The sequence below is a fragment of the Rhamphochromis longiceps genome, linkage group LG12 (genome assembly GCF_057381845.1).
Source record: "Rhamphochromis longiceps isolate RC_006_pf linkage group LG12, R_longiceps_female_GT1.1, whole genome shotgun sequence".
Lineage (NCBI taxonomy): Eukaryota > Metazoa > Chordata > Actinopteri > Cichliformes > Cichlidae > Rhamphochromis > Rhamphochromis longiceps.
The window spans coordinates 32,217,329-32,238,974 of record NC_140568.1 but is presented as its reverse complement, the minus strand read 5'-3'; the positions used below and the strand labels follow the sequence as shown (position 1 = coordinate 32,238,974).

The window sequence follows — 21,646 nt, the reverse complement described above, 5'->3', positions numbered from 1 at the left end:
TGAATTAAATTAAGGTATTTGGAAGTGTGTTTTGTTTTTTTGTTTTTTAGCCAGGCAAGAGGTCTAATTGGTAATAAATAACCCCCATGCTCAGATTTCCAGGTCAGCCTCCCACTGGATGTTTGCTGAAACAAAAATTGCAATAACTAAGGGTTTAAACATTGTTTGTGTATATTGTTTTACTCTTTGAAATTTACCTTTTAATTAAAAAAGGAATTTAGTTTCAATCATAGTTTGGGAACATGTTTTGTATTGGCTGGATAATTAGATTTTTTGTGATTATCCTTCCCTTTTTTTGTAAACACTATATCTGTTAAATTACTTGGCACAAATATTCCCTTGGAATGAAGATGAATTGGCGGTTAAAGGTCAGAGATTAAGGTCACTGTGACCTCATGTCTGGCTGTTGTTGTGAATACAATTAATTCAGGAAATCGTTCACTTGGATTCGAGGGTGATTGGTATAGAATTCGTTGGTTAAAGGTAAAAGTCACTGATTATAAAATGTCTTTGGCCATAACTCAAAAATATGCCTCATATTTGTGATATGATCAATATATCTTTTATAATTAAATGATAAAGTGATTTGTTTTATTTACTGGAGGCTCTAGACAAACATGGTTGTAAACTGCAGCTTTACTGTTTTTGGAGAGTTACAAAGCTGCAAGGTGTCAGTTTTAGTTTACTACTGTGTTTTTCCTTGAAATGATAGGGATTATTGCAATAGACTGGGGACTTGCTGGTGTAACCTGCCTTTTCGCCTAAATGACAACTAGGATAGGCTCCAGGTCCCCCTCTCTCACAACACTGAATTGGATAAGTGGAAAAAGATTGATCGATGGATGCATGATGGGTATTATCTTAAGCCGCTGCTGTGGTCTTCTGTAGATCAGAATGCCTTCTGTCTCCTTTAGTAACTGTTGAAATTTCGATTACTTGATACAGGCAACATTCCTTTTAGCTATTTTGCATAACTTCTAATGCCTTGTTGAGTTTTCTAGTCTTGTTCTTGACTTGTGCCCTCCACTGACATCATTACTCAAGCTACTGTTCTCTAGTAATTAGAAACCACTTGTTTTCTCCATCATTTCCTGCCTAAGGAGGTTCATGAATTGAATTTTATGTGCAAAGATGTGCAGTTTATTCTTTATATTCCCATTTTGCACAGCTTATGGGGATTTAGAATATACATTTGCCACAAGGTGAAATGTGTTATTTGAATGCTAATTGACTAAAAATCTTTAATGTAGATTGTTGTAGTCATACTTGTTTTGAACTGATATCTCAAAACATATTGCACACAGCTCAATAGCAGCTGGCCAGCAGTGTCTTTTGTTTAGTTTTTTGTTATTGTTCCAATTTTGAAGTTTTCTCCTGAACATAAGAGAATACATCATGCCTCATTTTAAAGGCTGGCATTGACATTTCTAGGAGTAGGTCTGCTTGACATAAACATTACTTCAAGAACATTGCTGACATTTTTCATGGCTTATATAAATGCATCAGAAAATGTCACTGACAGTCTATAATATACTTTACTGATTGACAGTCAATAGGGTCTGATGAACTGGTTGAATGTAAAAGCAGAGGGAGACACTGTGAAAGTGTGATAGAAGACAGATTTGCTGAACATATGCAGAAACCGAATGTCTGACTGTAAGTTTAAAGTTTCCTCGCAACTGCCCGTCATCTGAATCTGAAGCACATTGCAAGAAGGCTTATGTGTTAGTTGAAATGTAAACATTGCCATTTGAGCTGTGAGTGCAGAAATCCATTCCAAATGATACAAGGTGCTTTGGTGAGCAATGTGTGGCATCTGAAAAATGTATTTTTAGTTCTGTAATGTTGTCAAGGTTTACATTGGCTGGCTATCTGCCATTTCCTGGATAGCATAAAATCTGTCACAGGCAAGGCAAGCTTCCACGGTGGAGAAACAGATTGCTCGTGATGTCAGTGCACTAGGTCAGGGGATATAGCCGGAGCTTTGCCCTGAAAGTGGAAACCATGCGTGGCCAAGTGCACAATAGGAGGAAGATTGAGAGGCTATAAATAAACACAGTAATGAGAGTGTGGTGTCACTGTCATCATCATGCCCTGTTGCCGGTTGCCTGTAGCCACACCTTCTTTCCCTTGACCTTTTGACTGTCACGTTTCAGTTCTTGCATCCCTAAATAAAATAAAGAGATGTAACGAAATAAAAAAATTTAATGCCAAATTTGTTTTTAGTTGTTTTGATAAGCCATTTGATTGGGGAAGTTAGTTAGGTATACAGTAGCCTGTATGCTAACTAGTTAACAAACACATGCTACACCGAAATCTCTGATCTGTCTTTTTCTTAAAATAACATTAGACATTCAATTTTAGAATCTTCTCCCTCAAGGTCTCGCAGTGCATGAGAGCACTGTGGGTCACAGAGGGGTGCAGCTGCTCCCTGGTGCAGAAGGAGCATATACTGCAGAATTTTCTCCAGCTGCCACAAATCCCATGTTTAGAAAGTCTTGGTGACTTCTTTGAGTGTAATATTTAGAACTCTGGCTGAAATGACACTGATAATTCCAGTTTACTGTGTAACTATAGTGATTTATCTATAGTTTTGCTACATATATTAGCAAGTTCTGCCACAAAAAACTCCCCAAAACATAATAACACATTAAATCGAGTCATTATCTTTAAAATGGAAGTCAAGTTGAGGTTTAAGAAAGGATAACCATGCAATCAAAATTCACCTTTGGAACCAGTCTTAAGCTAGAGTCACACTGGAAGACCATAAAAAGTGAATGATATTCAGTGACTGCAGGGTGAATAACCACTGGCTAAGCAAAGTGGGTGTTACCCACCCAGATGAATTTCCCTCAACTTCCAGGTGACAACGCAGGATACTGTTGATTGATGTACGACCCGATAATAAAAACATTTAAGTGTTACCTAGGCAACAGGAGCCTGGAATGTCTGCAAGCGATCAGCCATCAGTACGAGCATTGCTTCCAGTTTGGACGTAGCTTTAAGACAATATTCACAAGGTGTGTTCAGTTGGCAAAAATACTGACTCCAAATGTAAGTTTTCACTATGTGGGGAACAACTAAACAACAGTATATCACTACACAGCGGAATTACTGTCTCTGCTGTAGATGTCTGTAGATGCTGTTGTTGTAACTCGTATATACCGGTAAGAATTTGTATTTGCATAACAATTTCTATAAAAATGGCACAATATAAGGAATTTCCATTTATTTACAAGTTATTTCAGTAGTATAGGATATACGATAGTATCTGTTGTTTGTTTTTATTTATTTAATGATTTTTATTTCAGTAGTATAAAATTTCCACGATAGCAGCAACAGGTATCTGATGTGTTAAGTACAGAAGGGAGTGTTGTCTGCACTCTTATGGTATTCTAAATGGAGAAATTGGACCGTGCTGTGTGTGTACACTGAGGAGTGGTAATGCAGCTGTACTTGTGCACTCATCACTTAGGCTATTAAAAAGAGGCAATTACCAGTGCTCTTTGTTTATTCCACTCAGTGCCTTTGTAATCAAGGGTGTGATGAACATTGTAGCGTCTCGGACCTATTATTGTGTAACCTTTTTTTTAATACTGTGCACATATTTTCACTTGCTGCAACTATTGTAACCACTAAAACGATATAACGTAAAATCATTTCTGTTATATTTAGTTTATCTTGCAGTACTTTTTGTTCAATCAACTTAAAAATGTGATCCATCTATTTTATTTTTGTTATTCTTTTTAAATGTTTATCATATTTCATTAGCTTGGCATAGTATTTCAAGTGTCGTTTAGTGAATGAAGAGCGAGGGGTGTGCACCACATCACCGTTTATGGTTTATTCTAGGAATTTGATAGCACTGCACACTGATCAGTGTGAGATTAACGAGATTTGACAAAGCTCACAGCCTAAAAAAGCACAAACTCATGAAAAAACGCTTGCCACGTCCCCAGAGGGCACTTTGATTCCCTCTATCCTCCTGCCAGCTCACTTCATGCCTCGCTCCGCTCTCATTGATGTGAAAATCGTTCTACAGATACGGGAATATCAATGTCTGTCCATGTGTGCCTGCTTGCTAGTGTTACGCACCTGCTCATTGTGTGTGTGTTTGTGTCTGTGTGTGTGTGTATTATTTTATTTTAGTGCTTTATCCTTTCACATCCGTTGAACCTTCTGTCTGAACTACATCTGAGCAGTGGTGTAGCCGGGACACATCACATAGATGAAAAGAAGAGAGGCTTTTTTTTTTATGTACACAGCACATTTAAATTGTATGAGCTTGTTATTGTGCTTTGACTTAGCTTTGGGAGGGTAATTGAAAATGGAGCTGAATACATGGTTTGTTTGCATGTGTGAGACCAATGAAACAATATGAGGAAAGCCAGCCTCTTGGGTGTGAATTCTGTGTTTGTTTGTTTTTCGTTTTTTGTTTTTCAGGGTCTTACAATTGTATATACTTTTCTAATTAAGGGATTGATGTTGTTTTCATATGCATCTTAAAATTCTTAGAAATTTACACCCCAGATATTTGTTGTAATCCTCCTCCCCCAGGTTTCCCTTGTCATAAGACTAAAACATTTTTTTTTAATAACATGACAAGCACAATCTTGCTTAATGAAGATGTCTAAGAAAATCATGCTTCTCACCAAGACAGATCAAGCCCCCAGAGAAAGATGTGGGTGAGTGTGTGGGACTGCTGCATCAGTCTCATCTTGCATGGCCTCGTTTCCACTCTGGAGCATCAGAGATTTACCATAAACCAGAGTAGAACCAGCAAAAGAGTCTAAAATCACTTTATGGTCCTGAGTGGCCCTAGCTCATGAGAGACCAAAGCCTGTGTATCCATGACAACGCTAAGATGGGATCCACTCTCAGCCATTGACTCCTCTCAGTCAGGGCTGAGTGCTGAGGGAGGAAATAGAGATAAGGAAAGATTCAATTCAATTTGCTCTGAACGGCTGCTTGCCCCTCATGTAAATAGAATGAGCAGGTTACACTCTGAACTACACAGGAGTAAAGCACTGAAAAGTAGAAATGAGGGCGAGAATTATGTTGTCACGGCTGAGTCGTCTTTGGTTCCCAGAGGTGTGGGAACACTTTTATTTTTTTCCATTTTTCATTTTAATTTTATTATTTCAACCACTTGAAGAATCTCCTGGAAGAAAGAAACAGCACATCCGTCCCATTGAAGTCTCATCTATTTGATAAAGGAAAATTGGTTCTCAAAAAAAGGCTTTTTGTCAGTCCCAGCTTTGTTTGAGTCCTTTATTTGAAATCTCTAGGACTGTAGTGTTTAATGCTACAGCCTACTGTAAATATGGATACTGCAAAAAGACCTAGAGAAGACCTGCATGGGCAGCAAGGCTTAATGGATCCCACACATGCCGTACAAGTCTCCCTGAACACCTGTGTAACTGCAGGCTCAGTTTATAGCAAGGAGGAGGAAGCAGGTTTGTTGTTAGGTTCCTATCCTAGTCATGATGACCCAACTCTTTTGAAATCAGTAGCCATTTCCATCACTGTCTTGTTAGTCAGACAGAAAGAATCCCAGATGTATACTCCTCTTCTGCTGCTGTACACTTTCTAAATAAAGGTGGTGCACTTTCTGTCACAGTCAGCAATATACTGCCTGCTACATGTACACGATTTTTATATTGCTGTCATGTTAAGTACGACAATGATCGAGATGGTTTATTCCATATTATCAGAATAAACTGATCTGAAATTTAACCCTTGGAAAAAAGTTTTTGGAACTAACCATTGTTTTCCACGTAATGGTGAAAAGGTTCCTTTTGACCTCTATTTTTAGTTTGGCCAGCATACCCACAGCATAAATACAATCTCCTCCATACACCCCTACTCTCGCTGCTTTTGATCTTAGGATCAAGCTGCATCCCCTGGGCTTGGTGTGTCAGACGATTCCTATTTTCTGTTAGCCAAGCTGACTTTGGGTACACAGACAGCTTTCACTGGGCTCAGTGGAGTTGCTAGAAGAATAAATGCAACTTTTCCACAAATATTTACTGTCTCTTCCCTGTGAAAGACATGATAGTAGAATAATTTCAAAACCTCTGAGGCCATATTAGGACAGATGTTTTCTTCAGCATTAACGCCACTGATGTTTGAAGCTCAATTATGAATTATATTAGTAACAAACTTAAATTGTCTCATTTGTTTTTACATTTATTTACAGTACTTGCATTTTTAAAGCCTTAAGAAATTGTATAGTAACCCAAAAATCAAGAAGAAATCTTCAGATTTGCCTGCAGAGTGCGAAAATATCTACTGGATTTTTATCATTTCACCTTTTGAATTTCATAGCTTGGTAGGCAAAGGTTATTTTCTGGTGGTGTAATTCCATCTGTGCATGGTTTCTTTATCCGAACTTTAATCTCAAGGATCATGGGACACCTTGCAAGTGAAGTCAGAGCTCATCACTCTGTGTCTCTGTGTAGGTGGAAGAGGTGGTGGATGTCGGGGCTTTTGCTGCAGAGGATATCCACATACCCAGCATCTATGTCCACAGGGTTGTCCAGGGCGCCAGTTGTGAAAAAAGGATTGAGGTACAAAATGATACATTAAAGAGTTCAGAGAAGTAGACACATTACATTTGGAAGGCATGCAAAGCATTCTGGATTATGAAATTGTAATGGAAAAAGAAAAAAAGATCAATCCTGCAGTGATAGAACTGTAGAGATGAACCTTTCCCAAGCCTTTTCGCATTTCTTTCACTGTTCAGAAATAGCCTTTGTTGTTTTATTCATGTGTCGTGTTACTCAACCAGAATGAACTTTTCAAGATTATATTATATTTCCATATGTTTCCAGAAACGCACAGTAAGGAAAAGCCAAGAAGAGAAGCCCAAGCCAAAGAAGGAATCTGACATTGTTCGAGAGAGGATCATTCGCAGGGCTGCTCTGGAATTTGAGGATGGCATGTATGGTATCCTTTGATGGAAATGCAAGCAGTGAGAGGATAAAAAAATCATATACATTTGTGAAGCAGTGGCCTACTTTTAACGCCCACCAGGAAAACCAAACCAAAAAGTATCCAGCTGCCACAGAAGAATGCTTTACCTTGGCTTCCTTTATCATCAAGTTGCATAATAAATGATGCACATAATGTGCTATGCTTTTTTTTTTTTTTCTCCCTGTGGTCTTTAGTTACATTTTATCGTGACAGCTTCTGCCCTTCCTTGTGAAATCATCTTTAGTTTTTGATCGACTGATCTGTGATTAACCATTCAGTGTTTTTTGGACTTAACATGACTGTTTAGTGACTGTTTAAACAATGCATGCATTTGTTAATCTTAACACCTTTTTCCCCTGTCAGAAATACAAATATCGAAGCTACTGTCTTTAACAAAGAATAATACAAGCTAACCTTGGTATTGGTATCCCCATGCTGGCCAGCAACTTTATAAAACCAGACATCACTGTACACCTCCAGAGTGAAAATGGGATTCTGGGGCTGGTAAGACACCTACGTTTTAGTTTTTTTTGCCTTCCCTCAGGTTTCAGTGCTTTGAATCTTGACTAAACAAGCTAACGAGCTACATATTTCTTCATTCTTTGCAGAGACGTTTTTTTTGAAGTGGCAGTAAGCATGTTTCAAACTGAATAGCCATTTATTTAACCAGCATCATTCCTAGTTGGGGCCCTCATTTGAAATGTGTTTCGATTGTTACGTAAGAGATTGTAGCAATTTGACGCTTTTTTTCGTCCATTTTTCTTTCTCATTATTTGCCGGCTGAGCCTTTTAACAAAGGCTGCCGCTGCCGCTGCTATAGAGTGGCTCTCCAATCAGTTGTGTTGACAGAATGTAGGCGCCTATGGTAATTTCTTATTTGTCAATGTTATATTTATGACTACCAGTTTCAAAAAGGTACCGATCTCTCCACCTCCTCAGTCTCAAAAGATTGCTCTCTTTGTTGAAAGCAGAGAAAATCGATGCCTCATCTAATCGGAGAAATGTGATTGTGCCTCTTTCTTCAAAGACCATGGCCAGTCAGGCTGAGTGACATGTGTCCTGCCTGCATGTGTGCATTTTTTTCTTTTTACCTTTAATTTCTTTTTTTATAGGGTCCCTACCCCACTGAGGATGCAGTAGACGCAGACCTGATTAATGCTGGTAAGGGTTATCCTAATGAACATCTAATTTCCCACGTCCTCTGACAAAATTAGGTAATTTATTTCAGAGAGTTAAGTATGAAAACTGGTCTGGTAAAATATTAGGGAAAATAAGAGCATTTTATTTTACCATTTTTTCCCTGCCTGCTTCATGCTTGGCACAAACTTACTCAGATAATACTTGTTTGTTGACATTTGACAAGTGTCCAGTTATCCAGCATCGTTTTTCCCTCTCGAATTCAGCCTTCCATTAATTTTTTTTAATGCCATTGTTGTATGTTTTTCTTTGTTATTTACTGTCTTCATGTTCATCTCTAAAGTGCGTTGCTTTTTGATGTGTTGAGTGTTAAATTCACTGCTATGATAAATGAATTGCAATGCTTTGTGTTGCTTTTCTGCAGGGAAGGAGACTGTCACTGTGCTCCCTGGGGCAGCGTATTTTTCCAGTGATGACTCATTTGCTATGATCCGAGGGTAAGTCCATAACACACAAGCTTTTCAAAACTTATTTGTTGAATTCAAGTAAGATATGCCTAACAGTAGTGGACTTAAACGTAAGTCCCTTAAAAATTATTGAGTCACTTATAGCTTGGAGGTATACATAAAGTGAGACCTTTAAAAACATCATTTCTAATCTATTATTTACTGAATTTTAGAGTCGTCATAATTTCATATTTGCTTATCACCTGCACCAAACACCTGTAACTAGAGGCCAAAACCATGACTCACAATGCTGGACAACACTGTCATCAGTACAACTACACAGCAGCCTTCCAAATATTCCCAAGGTCTTCGGTTCTTATTGATTTGCCAGCTCACTGTGATTGCCCACCCAGACTCCCTGCAGTATCAATTCTTTTTGTCCTCCCAGCAAGAATTCAATATTGCTCATAAATAATACTGTCCTGTCACACTGGCAGGTACCGAATGGAACAACGCTAAATTTGTCCATGTGTGAGTGTGTCTGCTATTGTGCAGATATGCTGGGAAAGAATTACTCAACATATGGTGTGCTGTGAGCCACATTACCTCAGACACCACACTTATTATGTTACACTTGGGCATTTAGACTTTATCACTTCTTAGTCTGTATGTGTTTGTGTGTGGCCAACACCCACCATGAGCTGCTACATTCTTTTGCAGAAACAAAAAGGATTAAAGTGCTTTATGATTATACAGTAGGCAGCAGCACTAATCCGTGCAGCTGTAGACATCCTAGTGATACCCCTAACTGCCTGTTGCAGGACTTTACTTTGGACTTTAAACTCCTTATTCTGAAGCAGAGATTGCTTCTAGTGAAGAAAGTATCACACATAAAGAGACAAGTAAAACTTAATTTGCTAATATAGTGGATTATAGTGGTACCTCTAGCACAGGGGTCGGCAACCTTTCTGATGATGAGTGCCATCTAAAATTTCCTCAGAAGTCAGTGTGCCATATAATTGCATTAGCAATAAATTTAATAACGCTCTATACTAACAATTACACACTATATAGACCAACTTTATAGAATTATATTTGTCCGCAGATGTTGGCAGCTATCAGCAAATAGTTATCAGCTATTTTGAAACAAAAAAAAGACACTTTTTATCCATAACAAGAACTCCATAACAGCAAATGAACTGTACAACAGAAAATGCAAATGCTATTTATGGTCTCCTCACAACAATGATAAGAAAAATAAACTGGGCCAATATGGCATGTTTGTTAATACAGAGATACACATGTTAATGTGATCTCTGGTCTCCCACTCAGAGACACAGGTCTCCGAGTGTCCAGCGTTCAGACGGCTACCTGAGGACACTCTTCGTGTGAGAGAAAATCTGCTCACACAGACATGTAGAACCAAATATTGTCAATAAGGCCTCTGCAATGTTCTGAAGAAAGTTAAACTTGTCAGGTAGTGATGTCCAGCAGGTGAAAATGCAAGCTCAGTGAACACGCACAGCTATGGATTCCAGCTGCATTCGTCGTTCTGCAAACTTTGATCCCCACAGAGTGTGAGTCTACGGATGTATCATTGTATTTCCGTGGTGCTGATGCTGCGCTGGGCAAACAGCTCCTGAAGAATTTAAAGTGTCGGAATGTAGAAATTTCAACGTTGCTTGAAAAAACTACCAGCTAGCAGTGTCCCTCTCACCGGTAAGCTAAGTTATTTTTAGCCAATTACAAGTTGAATCTGATAGTTGGGGTTGTTAGCTAAGATACCGTCATTAAGAAGCAGCACAACTAATGTGTGTATGAAAGTTAATTTGCGATGTGCACCGCTGGCCCAGCCATTAATTTTTTTAATGCACCTTCTCAGATTAATTCACTGCGTGTCGTGCCCAGGGCTGGACTGGGACAAAAAATCAGCCCGGGCATTTTGACTAGAGACCGGCCCACCAGCCATAAAGCCTTTGAATGAAACCAAACACTGTTGTGACAGTTATGTACACTGTCTTGTTGGTATATGTATGATTTCTATACATTTTACGTCAGATAAAAACTTTGGTTCTAAGATTCAGATAATAATTTTTTAAAAGCTAGACATTTTAAATGAGAATAAGAAAGTATTTCTTTGTGCCCCCCTTTCCTTGCTAATGCCCTACCTGGCCCCCTGGCAAAACTTTGCTAGATCCGCCCCTGCACAGTTACCAGCTGTCAGCTGCTTGGAAAAGGATCCTGGTGTTATTTGTCTCTCAGAAACAGTTCATAACTTCCCTTCAACTCATTCATGTCACCTAAAGGTAAACCTGTTTCTCCATCACCTGTTCAGCTCTGATGATTCAGTAAGGACATCTCCTGGTTTCATCTTCATGTTTCCCTCTCACCACATATCCAAGCCGATATCATGACCAGCAGCTTTTACAGCTGTGGCTCTAGCAAACATCAGCTGATACTAGAAATTAATATTAAATAAATTCTAACAACAGCTGATCAAGCTTAAACGTGCTGCTGTTGTTTAACACAAATAACTAAAGCTTTGTGTCTTTTTTTCATTCTAGCTGAAGTACGGGACAAATGCGAAGTACGAAACCCGTAATATTTTCTCTGAATACGAGACAATTCCGCTTTTTACGGGACAGTTGGCAACTCTACTAACTAACCTTATGAATGAAATAAAGTTCACTATCAGTAACATCATAGCACCCACCCAGCCATTGGCTATATAGAAACTCGGTCATGCTAGTTAGTACGAGTTATTGTAACTAACTGTAAAAAGTCAGTATAACGAAAATAAACTCCACCTAAACTTGGCTTATATCTGACTCAGATAGACTGCAGGTCATAACTTCTTACCTGAAGTTCAGTTCACCTGACACTCGGACCGGCAGCCGCCTCGGATCTCTCCTCCTCCTGTCTCCCCTTTCCCTCATCCACCTGCTGGCTTCTGTAAAAGCTCCGCCACAGTCACCACCAAACAACTGAGTTATTTCTACACATCAACCAGCATCCGGCCAGTCCACCACCTTTCATTGTTTATACCGTTACAAAAACAACAACAAAAACAAAAACATCGGCCAATGAAAACAAAAAGTCACCATCACCGGTATGCCCGATGGCCAGTCCAGCTATGGTCGTGCCATCAGTTAACCCTTTGCGTGCCAGCTGTGGCACGGGTGTCCAGGTTTGCCGACCCCTGCTATAGCAGATAAGTGTTTGTTTAAAAAGATGTGAATAAAACATTGGAACAGACCTTTTATCTATGACAAGTACTGCTATCAAAAAAAGGCTGAGATGGGAAGATTATTATTGTGAAGGCATTTAATGTGAGAATCAGTCTGATACGCTTGTATGGTGTCTTGTCACAAAAATGGAGTCACTCTAGCAGTACTGTTGTGTTTTATTTTATATCTGATGGGCGGATTTGTGAGTTCATAAGTGGAAGTGATTCTGGAGTTGACAGCTGTCTTCTTCTGTTGTGTCATTCTCATCAGGGGTCACATCAACCTGACAATGCTGGGCGCCATGCAGGTGTCAAAACATGGAGATCTAGCCAACTGGATGATCCCAGTAAGTTTGCTTTTGATTGCCCACAGCTGTTAACTTTTTTCCACATTTGTTGTTTCTTCAGCACCTGCTGTGGTTCAGCACAGCAGTATAATGAGCGTGCTCCAAATGTTTAATTTGTTGAGGGTTTGCTGATAGGGTTTACTGATATTTTTGTCATTTTATTTAATTATTTTTATTTATTGAGTTTGTGTCAGGTGGGTGTTTGGTAATGTAAAAGTTGTGGTACGGTTTTATTGTTACATTATTCTAACTGTATACATACATCCTTCTGTCAGTATAGTACATATTCATACTCATTCTTTGTCTTTATCTTAGGGCTGGGCGATATGACCCAAAATTCATATCTCGATATTTTTTAGCTGGATGGCGATATAAGATATATATCTCGATATTTTTTTTAAGCCATAAAGTAAGAACAAAAAGAGTTCTTAGTCAAAGCTGTGTCCCAGATGTCACACAGGCACTTTTATTAACATACAGCACAGATGTACATGAAAAATTACTCAAAATTAAATTATGAGCATTCATTAAATAATAATGCTCCATAAATAAAAGAAAACAAGGTTGTTTTTGTGCTAAACAAAGAGCTCACAATTGTGCAGTCAAAATGTAAACTAAAAGACGCTGAGCGTAATAACAAAGACAGACAGATTTTACAGCTGCTCTGTTCCCAAGTTTTACTGTGTGACTGATAGCCTGGAGTTTGAAATCCGCTTCATAACCACGTCTCTTACAGGTGCCATTTATGGTCCTTATACACACACACAATACGGTAATATTACGTTGATGCACAGTACGTATCACTCCGCGAAGCTCCTCGGTAGCCGTAATGCGCCGACAATCTATCAAGCGGTGCAGCTCCGTAGCTTACCAAAGTCGTACTCAAACATTTTTGACAGATTGCTGAACGCCGTGTACCATATAAAATCGGTTCGCGGCCACCAAGCACAACCAGAATTCATACATAAGGCGCGCTATCAACTTTTGAGAGAATGAAAGGATTTTAGGGTTAGCGCTGTTAGCTCGTTAGCATGTTTAGCTCGTTAGCACGTTGACGCCGTCCAGCCCCACGCATGGGGCGATGCGCAGTAACTCGTTAACGGAGATTTGCCGTGTCCGTCTTGTCGCTGCCTGCACGTGAAGCGATGGGGTAGGAGGGGGAGTTGTCTTCAGTGAAGGCGAGGCGGAGTAACGTTGCGTAGAGACAAAAGTGGACGAAAGAGAGGCAAACTTGCGGCTCCACAACTATAATTATAACGTAACATAGACTATATCGATATAAAGGATATTGTCACATCTTATATCTCGTATAAAAATATATCGATATGTTTTAAAAACTCGATATATCGCCCAGCTCTACTTTATCTGGCTTTCAAGATCTAAAACACTGAATAATCCATCACTATATAAATAATTACTTGTTGTAATATTAGTTCAAACATGTAACTACTACGAATTCTCTTTCAGAATACTTGCAACGATACTTGTATCAATATTGAACCGTTCGATATAGTGGTTTCAGTTCGGTACGCATATGTATCGAACAATACAAAATTTTTAATTTACTTTATCAACTGTTCTTCTGACGATGCTGTCTGTGTTGAGAGCTCAGTGGATATGTGTTCGACTACTCCGCCTAGACTGCACTGTCGAGGAAATGCCTTTCACTCTCTTGTTTGTGAGTGCTGCAGCATAATGGGTGTACAACATTATTATTAGATATTACATCAGGTCAGTTGGTACTAAGACCACAGTGGCCTCAGACCTTGGGAATGATTACTAAGGTCAAGAACCCATTAAAAGCCTCTTTGCCATGTGGGAGTCCTCAACCAGAATGCCCCCTGGCCACAGTTTTTTTTTGTTTTGTTTTGTCTTTTTGCACTGAAGTGCTGACGTGTACGTGCAGAGTTGTTTCAGCATGTACATCATTTTATAGACACATCTCCTCTAAGCGACAAACTAGAAACGGGCACAGTCTTGGAGACATGCAATTTTACCATGCAATTTCTTGTGTTATTTCCTTTTTTAGTTTTTCCTCTTTAGTCTAGCCCTCAAAGGGTTGATGGCTTTGGTTTCCACTAACCATTGTTACATCATTTCAAACTAAAACAACGTATATCAGTAAAGATTTTGAGTTTCAATATTTCATTCATCAACAGCCGATGTCCATTTGAGTATTCCTTTAATTGTTTTGAAGAGTGTAAATGACTGCATAACAGCTTGGTGAATAGAATACTGTTGTTGATGGTGATTTGTAAATTTTGCAACTTAATTTAATTTTTACCACTTCACTCATACTTGTTTGTCCATGGTAATTGCTAATTAACCAGTGCTTGATTAAGTATGCTATGCAGATTTTGAAGCCCTGCAGTGGAGCTGCTCATAGACAAAGAATTTATTTATTTTGTTCTCTTGTGTAATTCTGGACATTTTGAAAAGCGAAACAATGCGGAACATTGGCACACATACTTCTGTCCTCACCTACGCTTCAATCTTCATTATCCCCTCTTTAGAAAGGATGGATGACGAGAATTACATTTGCAACCCTTTGTAATAATGAAAATTATTCACTATCTAAAGATGGGTGCATAGCGTGAAATTGGAAATGTTTTACGTAGGAGTTGGGGATGCAGTACTCTCAGTGAGATTATGTTGATTTCAAATGCTTTTAATATGCAAAATGCAGATGAACATTTTCCAGTTGAGGGCTTTGAAACGCTTTTACATCTCCACTCAGGCTGAAACATCTGGAAAAACAATAGATGAAGTGAAAAGGGGTAATAGAATACAGGATTCGGACTTGTTGTGCTATTTTATCTTTGGCTGCGAGAGCTTTATCAAGTTGTCCTACATGGAGAGGTCTTTCACAGGAGATACACAAAATACTTCTTGTTATATGCACATCCTTCCAGGTTTCAAAATGAGAATCAAGTTCAAGTTCAAATTTTATTCGCCACATGCAGTGGCAGGTTGCCCTGCAGTGGAATGAACCCGCCCCCCAACCTTACACACACGACACAGACATCACATGGGGTTACAAGTCAGAGAACGGTTGCATTACAGAAAAAACACTGAAATGTACACTACAATGGGAAAGTACAAGTGGAAAAAAAGAGACCTCTACTCATGCTGGGCTATAGGAGGACAGTATGAGAACAGGAAACAAAAAAACTCCTCTGCACAGAAAGCACATAAATGTCCACAGTACAACATTATAGAGCACGTGACCAGCAACAGGGTTGGGTAGGGGATAAGGAGTAATCCCAGGCAACACAGCAGCCATCCTGCCACTGCGCCGACTCTCCAGCGCGGGCCCAGACCCGCCTCGTGTTCCCAGGAGGCAACAAGCATCGAAGGCATTGGAAGGGGAGGGGGGATGAGTGAGTGCTTATCAGTGTAAGTGTATGTGTGTGCGTGTCCATAGTTCAGCTGAGACAGTGTCCTTCGCCCTATCAGGCTAAGTAAAGTCTACCAGCCAACCCAGGTGGCCTTGCATAGAGTGGGAAGAACAGTCAAACACAGTCGTTATCAGGGAGTTTTCGTTCGGCTCCAGCCTTGAGCCCATAGCTGGCGCCGAGGGGATATCAGCATTATGATGTTGATGTTGTTGATTTTTCTTTTATGCGAGCAGCTCATGAGAATTTCAAAGCTGTTCTTTAACACTCCGACACTGGTCTCGCAATCTCCTGTTGGAGAACCGCGAGCTTCTCCATGATGTTATCAAACTTGCGCTCCGTGGTCTTATCATTCTTGTGCTCAGAGAGCCGATTCTGAGAACTCACGACTGCAGTGAGCTGTTCCACGATGTAATCCAGCTTTCGCGCAGAGGTGTTGCTCTGAGCAGACCTCTCCTTGATGTAACCCAATATACGCTCAGAGGTGTTATTCTGAGTATTCACGGCAGCTGTAAGCTTCTCCAAGGTCTTAACCATGCTGCACTCAGTGAGCCCATTCTGAGAATCATGTCTCTCTTTTATTTACTTATTTTTTCCAATGTTATTTTGACCAAACTCTGTCGTTAGTTTTACTCGTTCCTTTAAAACTGAAATGAATAAACAAGCACTTCAAGGCAATCGTATAAAGGTTAACGAAAGCATAAACATTTATCTGGTCAACAAAAACATTTTAAAGTTAAATCACTCACAAAAAAGCTGTTAGTATTTGCAGAAAGTTTTTTTCTGGGTTTTACTGCAGTGTGAAGATTAATTGGATTTTTTAAATTAAATAGTTTAATTGATATAGCTTTTAATTGATAAGGCAAGAGAAACAATTTTTTTTATTAGATTTTTTTTTATTATGCACAACTTTGGCTGTTATTATTATTATTATAAGTATAGAGTTGAAGAAGAATTCTCACTCAAAGTGATAAATTGTATCTCTCTGAGTATGTGAATAAGTTCAAGAAAGAGTAATAAGGTTTAGAGTAAGTTACAGTTTCATGTTTATTGTGATGCTACATATGTTTATTTTACTAAAAACGTGCCCACTCAAGTGATGGTAGGTTATGTTGCGTCTTCATATTGAAAATAGGTGCTTTGGTAGAATGATAAATGTGTAATTTTGTTATTGTGATTTTGTCTGGAACACTACGATCTTGTTACAGTAACTAAGATGGTTGTTTGACAGAGATGTTTTTAAACTCTTTTTTTAATTTAAGGAACCAATGGCAGCGTAGGAAAAGAACCTTGTGTCAGAAGTGAAGTTTTAATTGTATTTATCTATTTTTTTTTTAATATTCATTTTATTTGTTACTAACTATGAGTCTATTAAAAGCCTATGATTATGATTTATCCTTTCCTTTGTTTGTTCATTGAAGTTTGTATTTTACAGAACAGAATTAGAATTGATCATTGTTGAGCTTAAATGGAGAAAACAGCCGCTGCCTCAGACATATATTCCAAAACCCCAGAGGCTCAGTATAAGTGCAGCTAAGTGCAGCAATATTACAAACTACTTACTATTAAAATGCAGTTACTCTCCTAAGTGCTCATAAGATCTGGTGGCAGCTTTAATGAAGCTGCTTAAGAAGATTTTTCTTTTTTATATATTTATAACAACAATTTAACTTAGACATATAAATGGCCTGCATTTGTATAGCACTTTTTAGACATGACTGAAGGCTTATAAGTTAAAAATGTCCTAATGGATATTTGTAATCTCTCTGTGTCTTCTTGTGTATATATTTTTTAAGTTTTACTTTACTTGGGCTTCTCTGCTTAAAATTTCAGCTTGCTGTCAGTTCCATCTCTCTGATTCTTGTCATTAGTTGTCTGGGTAACGAAGGCTTGTGGCAGTCTGTTGCTATGTTATTAAATAGAGAGCCGTTTGTATCAGACAGTGGAGATTGTCAGAGAACTGGAAGGGAGAGAAAGGAAGCCAGTTGGTAAGTGGGAACTCTTGGATTGTGAAGGGGGTCATTTTCTGTGGTGTTTCTGCCACTGACTAGAAAGCGAACACTCGCACAACAAATGAGAAAATTGTATGCTGTAGCCATGGCAACACAAAAAAATGCAAGCGTGCCTTAACCCTTAGATGATCCTGGGGTTTTTGTGTCATTGCGTTTTTTATTTTCATGCTATTTTGGCTTTGCTGAATTAGTATGGCTCATATTTGCCAGAGGATATTCATTTAAAAAAAATGTTATTATAAAATTGTCATCCCAGTTCCTTAAATTAGCTGAAAAATCCTAAGCGATGCAAAAACCTCCACATTTTATCCTAAGGCCAAAAAATGCCCCATTGAAAATCTTTGAAAATGCATTTTTTTTATCACACATTTATCATGACATCAACTAATTCATTCTTTTAAGATAACCTAACCCTCAGTTTTTAGTTTTTATATTTGTCTCCCAGGTGGCGCTTCTTTTTGTTATCCAAGGCATGTACCAAAATTTTACATTTTTCTGTTTTCTGCTAAAATGATAAATGCGCGAAGCTATTGATGTTGGATAATTGTGTGAGTGTGTGTGTGCATGTGTGTGATGTTCACCTTCAAGTCTTTTCCCTTAGAAGGCCACACTCTGTGTTATAAAGTAATTCAGTAATAATAAATGATGAGTAACCTTTCAGATCTTCAAAGATATCTCAGCAGCAAATAAAATAAAACAATAATTGGAATTTAATGTGGTTCTTCCTCAGGTAGACTATGCAGTTGCACTGCATTGTTAGAAGCGAAAGGAAATTAAGTGAGGGTAGAAATGACTGAAAGATTATTAGGCTCTGTTTTGAGTTTTGTTCAAAAAAGAATGACTTCATATAGAAAAAAATATATATATCACATATGCAGGACACCTTAAACTACTTTTTTAATTAAGCAGCAAGGCAGAACAAAGTCAGGGCTGTATCAAGACACAGGGACTAAACCCCAATTCAACCAGACCAAGAACTGATCTGGAATTAAAACAGGACTACAACAGTTCAAAATCAGGAGTATTTGGGACTTAACCAAGACAGACTATAAAAACTAGATGATAGTAGCACTAAAAATCATCATAGACCTGCACTACGCTTATTTTTTAATTCTACCAAAGTCCACTATTTAGATTCAGAAAAGTTTATGTAATTATTTAGCCTTGTTGTGCAAACAAGCCTGCATAACTTAATAAATATAGAATTTGAAAAGTAACAAATGGTATCTAAAAAGTTACATTAGGCACTAGATACATGTTCTGATGAGTTTTGATCCTGGGACACACACACCCTGCCACTAGCTATGCACTGCTGCTGATGGATGAAATCTTGCAGCAAATTGTGGCCATCACAAACCTGCATGGGAAACACTTAGTGGCTTATGGACACAGAGGAACTGCAGGCTTATGTAGGGATGCTTGTCACAAACCGGATCACACAGCCATGGCAAAAACCCGGATTGTCCAAAATCTATTTATTTTAAATAAATAAAACCAAAAAAAGAAACCTTATACAAACCATGGCGTGTGTAGTCAGTACAATCAGTGGTGTAGATGAGTGCATGGTTGGAAGGATTGTGTATGCAAAGTTTGTTTGTTTGCAAAACCAAACCAAATGCAAGCAAAATCCAGAGGGATGTCTCAGGGGAAAACGCCACCCAGCAACTGAGCTCTGAAAGCTTTTATAGAGCACTGGCACACCGGGCCCAGGTGTTGCCAGTGTCATTAATTGGGAATGAACCACTCCATCCCTCCAATGCCTGCAAACGAGACATGCCACACAAAGAGGCCAAAAGGACGGCAGGGTGGAGTGGGTCATCACAGTGCTCATTTTGGACAGTTTTTGCAGGTCAAAAAATTAATTAATTAATTCAAATCTGTAGGGTGGTGCTATGATGAGCCCCTCTCATCAGCAAATGTAAGGGCAGTGATTTTTGCACGGACAAAAAAAGAAGAGCTGGCAGCACCATGTGGGAAGCTTAGATTCAAAGACCTCAGTCTGTACATTTGCAAACTGTGCTCTAGCTCAGCTGGAGTCCCTCTTCTTTATACAGCTATAATCCAAAGGCTATAATTAATATTTTATATTTATATTTCAAGCTGAAGCAGTTTTAAAAGACTGTCATTTAAAGTATTACTATACAGTACTTTTACAGCCGTTGGTGTTGGGTTGAGTTTTTGTAAATATCGGACACTGTAGAAAAAAATAAGAATGCATTCAAATCAGTGTTGCTGCCAATCGTTGATGCCGGGCCTAATAAAAAGAATAAAATAATAGTCAAACACTCCTTGAAATAAAGTTTTTAGACATTATTTGTTGTTGTATTTTTTCTATAAAAAAACAGTGGAGATATCTAAACATAATGGCATTTAAAGAGTGAAAAAATAAGGAGTTAAAATAAAAAGAATTAAAATTAATTTTCAATTCATCATTCAAAGTTGAAAAATAATATTACTATGTAATATTTTTACACCTGTTTTGGGAAGAATCTAATGTCTTCACAGGACAGATGACATTAAGTACTAGGTTGTCCCATGCCCTGCTGTCCCATGTTCCTGGAGAGATGGACCAACAGTTTTGAATGTACAGCAAATCACAGTGTAAAAATGTTATAGAATACAATAGCCCTTTGTTGTCATTCTACATGTACAATTAAATTATATTTCGTTTTGTTTTTTATTTAGTTTTTTTTAGAATAGAATATATAGCCATTTCAAACTGTTCCATACTTGGTCTAAACAGCAATAGTCTTAGTCCTCTGGCACCTGGGGCTCACTTTGAACGGTGGTTTAGTGAGATAGACTGTCATTGTCTATGCTTTTACATATTGTGATAGGTGTCATCTTAGCAAAGCTTCAACTTAAGAGGTCTTATCAGGTTTCTGCACCAGTTATACTGCTCCCGGCAGCCCCACACCCTCCACCCCACCATTAATCACTCATTGTTATAGTTGTGAGATGGTTTTCGTGAGTCTGTGTGCTATCTCGTGTTAGAATATTTTTACCAGGTCTTTTGTTAAGTAAATTATTAAATGAATGAATGAATTAGCCCACCTACTCCCGTAAAGCCTGTTCCCACTGCACTGGGAAGAACAAGATAAATAACCTGCCATCTGTTGTTGGATTGAAGTTCTCAAACTTTTCATGCTGAATGTAACTTGAGAAACGCACAACAAACCTTTTGAGGGATGAAACAAATCAATATGTCGGGTTCAGCTACACTATACAGTAAATACTGCATGTGTGCTTACTGGTAGATTTGTAACTTACTTGCAAGTGAGTTGTCAGTTTGTTCATATAGGGCAAACAGTATTATGCAGCAATGGAAATGAATGGCAGGTTTTCTCCATGTTTCCTGTCTATTTTATTTTCTTACACATTTAGATTCAAACCAGTCTCTGGTTATCACCCTACATGTGACATTAGTTGTCAGTTTTGATTGGCTGTTTAATTTTTTATCAACCTCAATGACTGTACACATCCAATCAGGAAGATTCATGTTATTTAACATTCTGATCTTGTGTGTTATTTGGAACCAGGCTGACTGGCTGCTGTAGCTTTTATTTTGCCTGGATTTTATATGATGAATAACATCTACAGTTGAACTAGGCCATTAATGTAGAACTACTAAAAATCTCAAACCTAACACAGTCTGTTCCTTATGTTCATTTATGTAGAATTTGTTGTTCTCTTCTATATACAGTTGTACAGCTGTAGGGTTTTTGGGAGCTGAACATTGTTTAGAAGAGAGATGTTTCGTGTTTTTGTGTGTTTCTGCTACTGAATTGTTTCCTGACATACTTTTAAGTGTCCTAGTGGCCCTGTGGTGCTACGATTATAGCAGACAAATGGACACAGTAAGAGTGGTGAGGAAATTTAAAAGGAACCAGCCTCAGTCAGACCAACAAGGTTAATATCATTAAAGCTTTGTTAATTAAATGACTAAATTACTCTGCTCTTGTTGGCTGCTTAAAAAGAGGATATTTCCATGGGTGTTGTTCTGAAAGTATGCTTTACAGCATCTGCTGGTCAGAGGCTCAATGCTGTGTGTAGCTTTGTCATCTTCATAGCGTTGATTTTGCAAAACACAAGTCTTTAAGACGTCTAA

The 21,646-nt window shown here is 38.4% G+C and overlaps 1 protein-coding gene across 1 annotated transcript in view; it reads left to right on the top strand.

The window, feature by feature from the left end:
- Positions 1-21,646, top strand: part of oxct1a (3-oxoacid CoA transferase 1a) — a 53,585-nt gene that overhangs the window by 13,308 nt on the left and 18,631 nt on the right. Inside the window, exons 8-13 of the mRNA XM_085425829.1 lie at positions 6,462-6,569; positions 6,834-6,948; positions 7,385-7,479; positions 8,088-8,136; positions 8,537-8,609; positions 12,056-12,131. Of these exons, the coding sequence (XP_085281955.1) occupies positions 6,462-6,569; positions 6,834-6,948; positions 7,385-7,479; positions 8,088-8,136; positions 8,537-8,609; positions 12,056-12,131 (516 nt within the window). The remainder of the gene's footprint in view (positions 1-6,461; positions 6,570-6,833; positions 6,949-7,384; positions 7,480-8,087; positions 8,137-8,536; positions 8,610-12,055; positions 12,132-21,646) is intronic.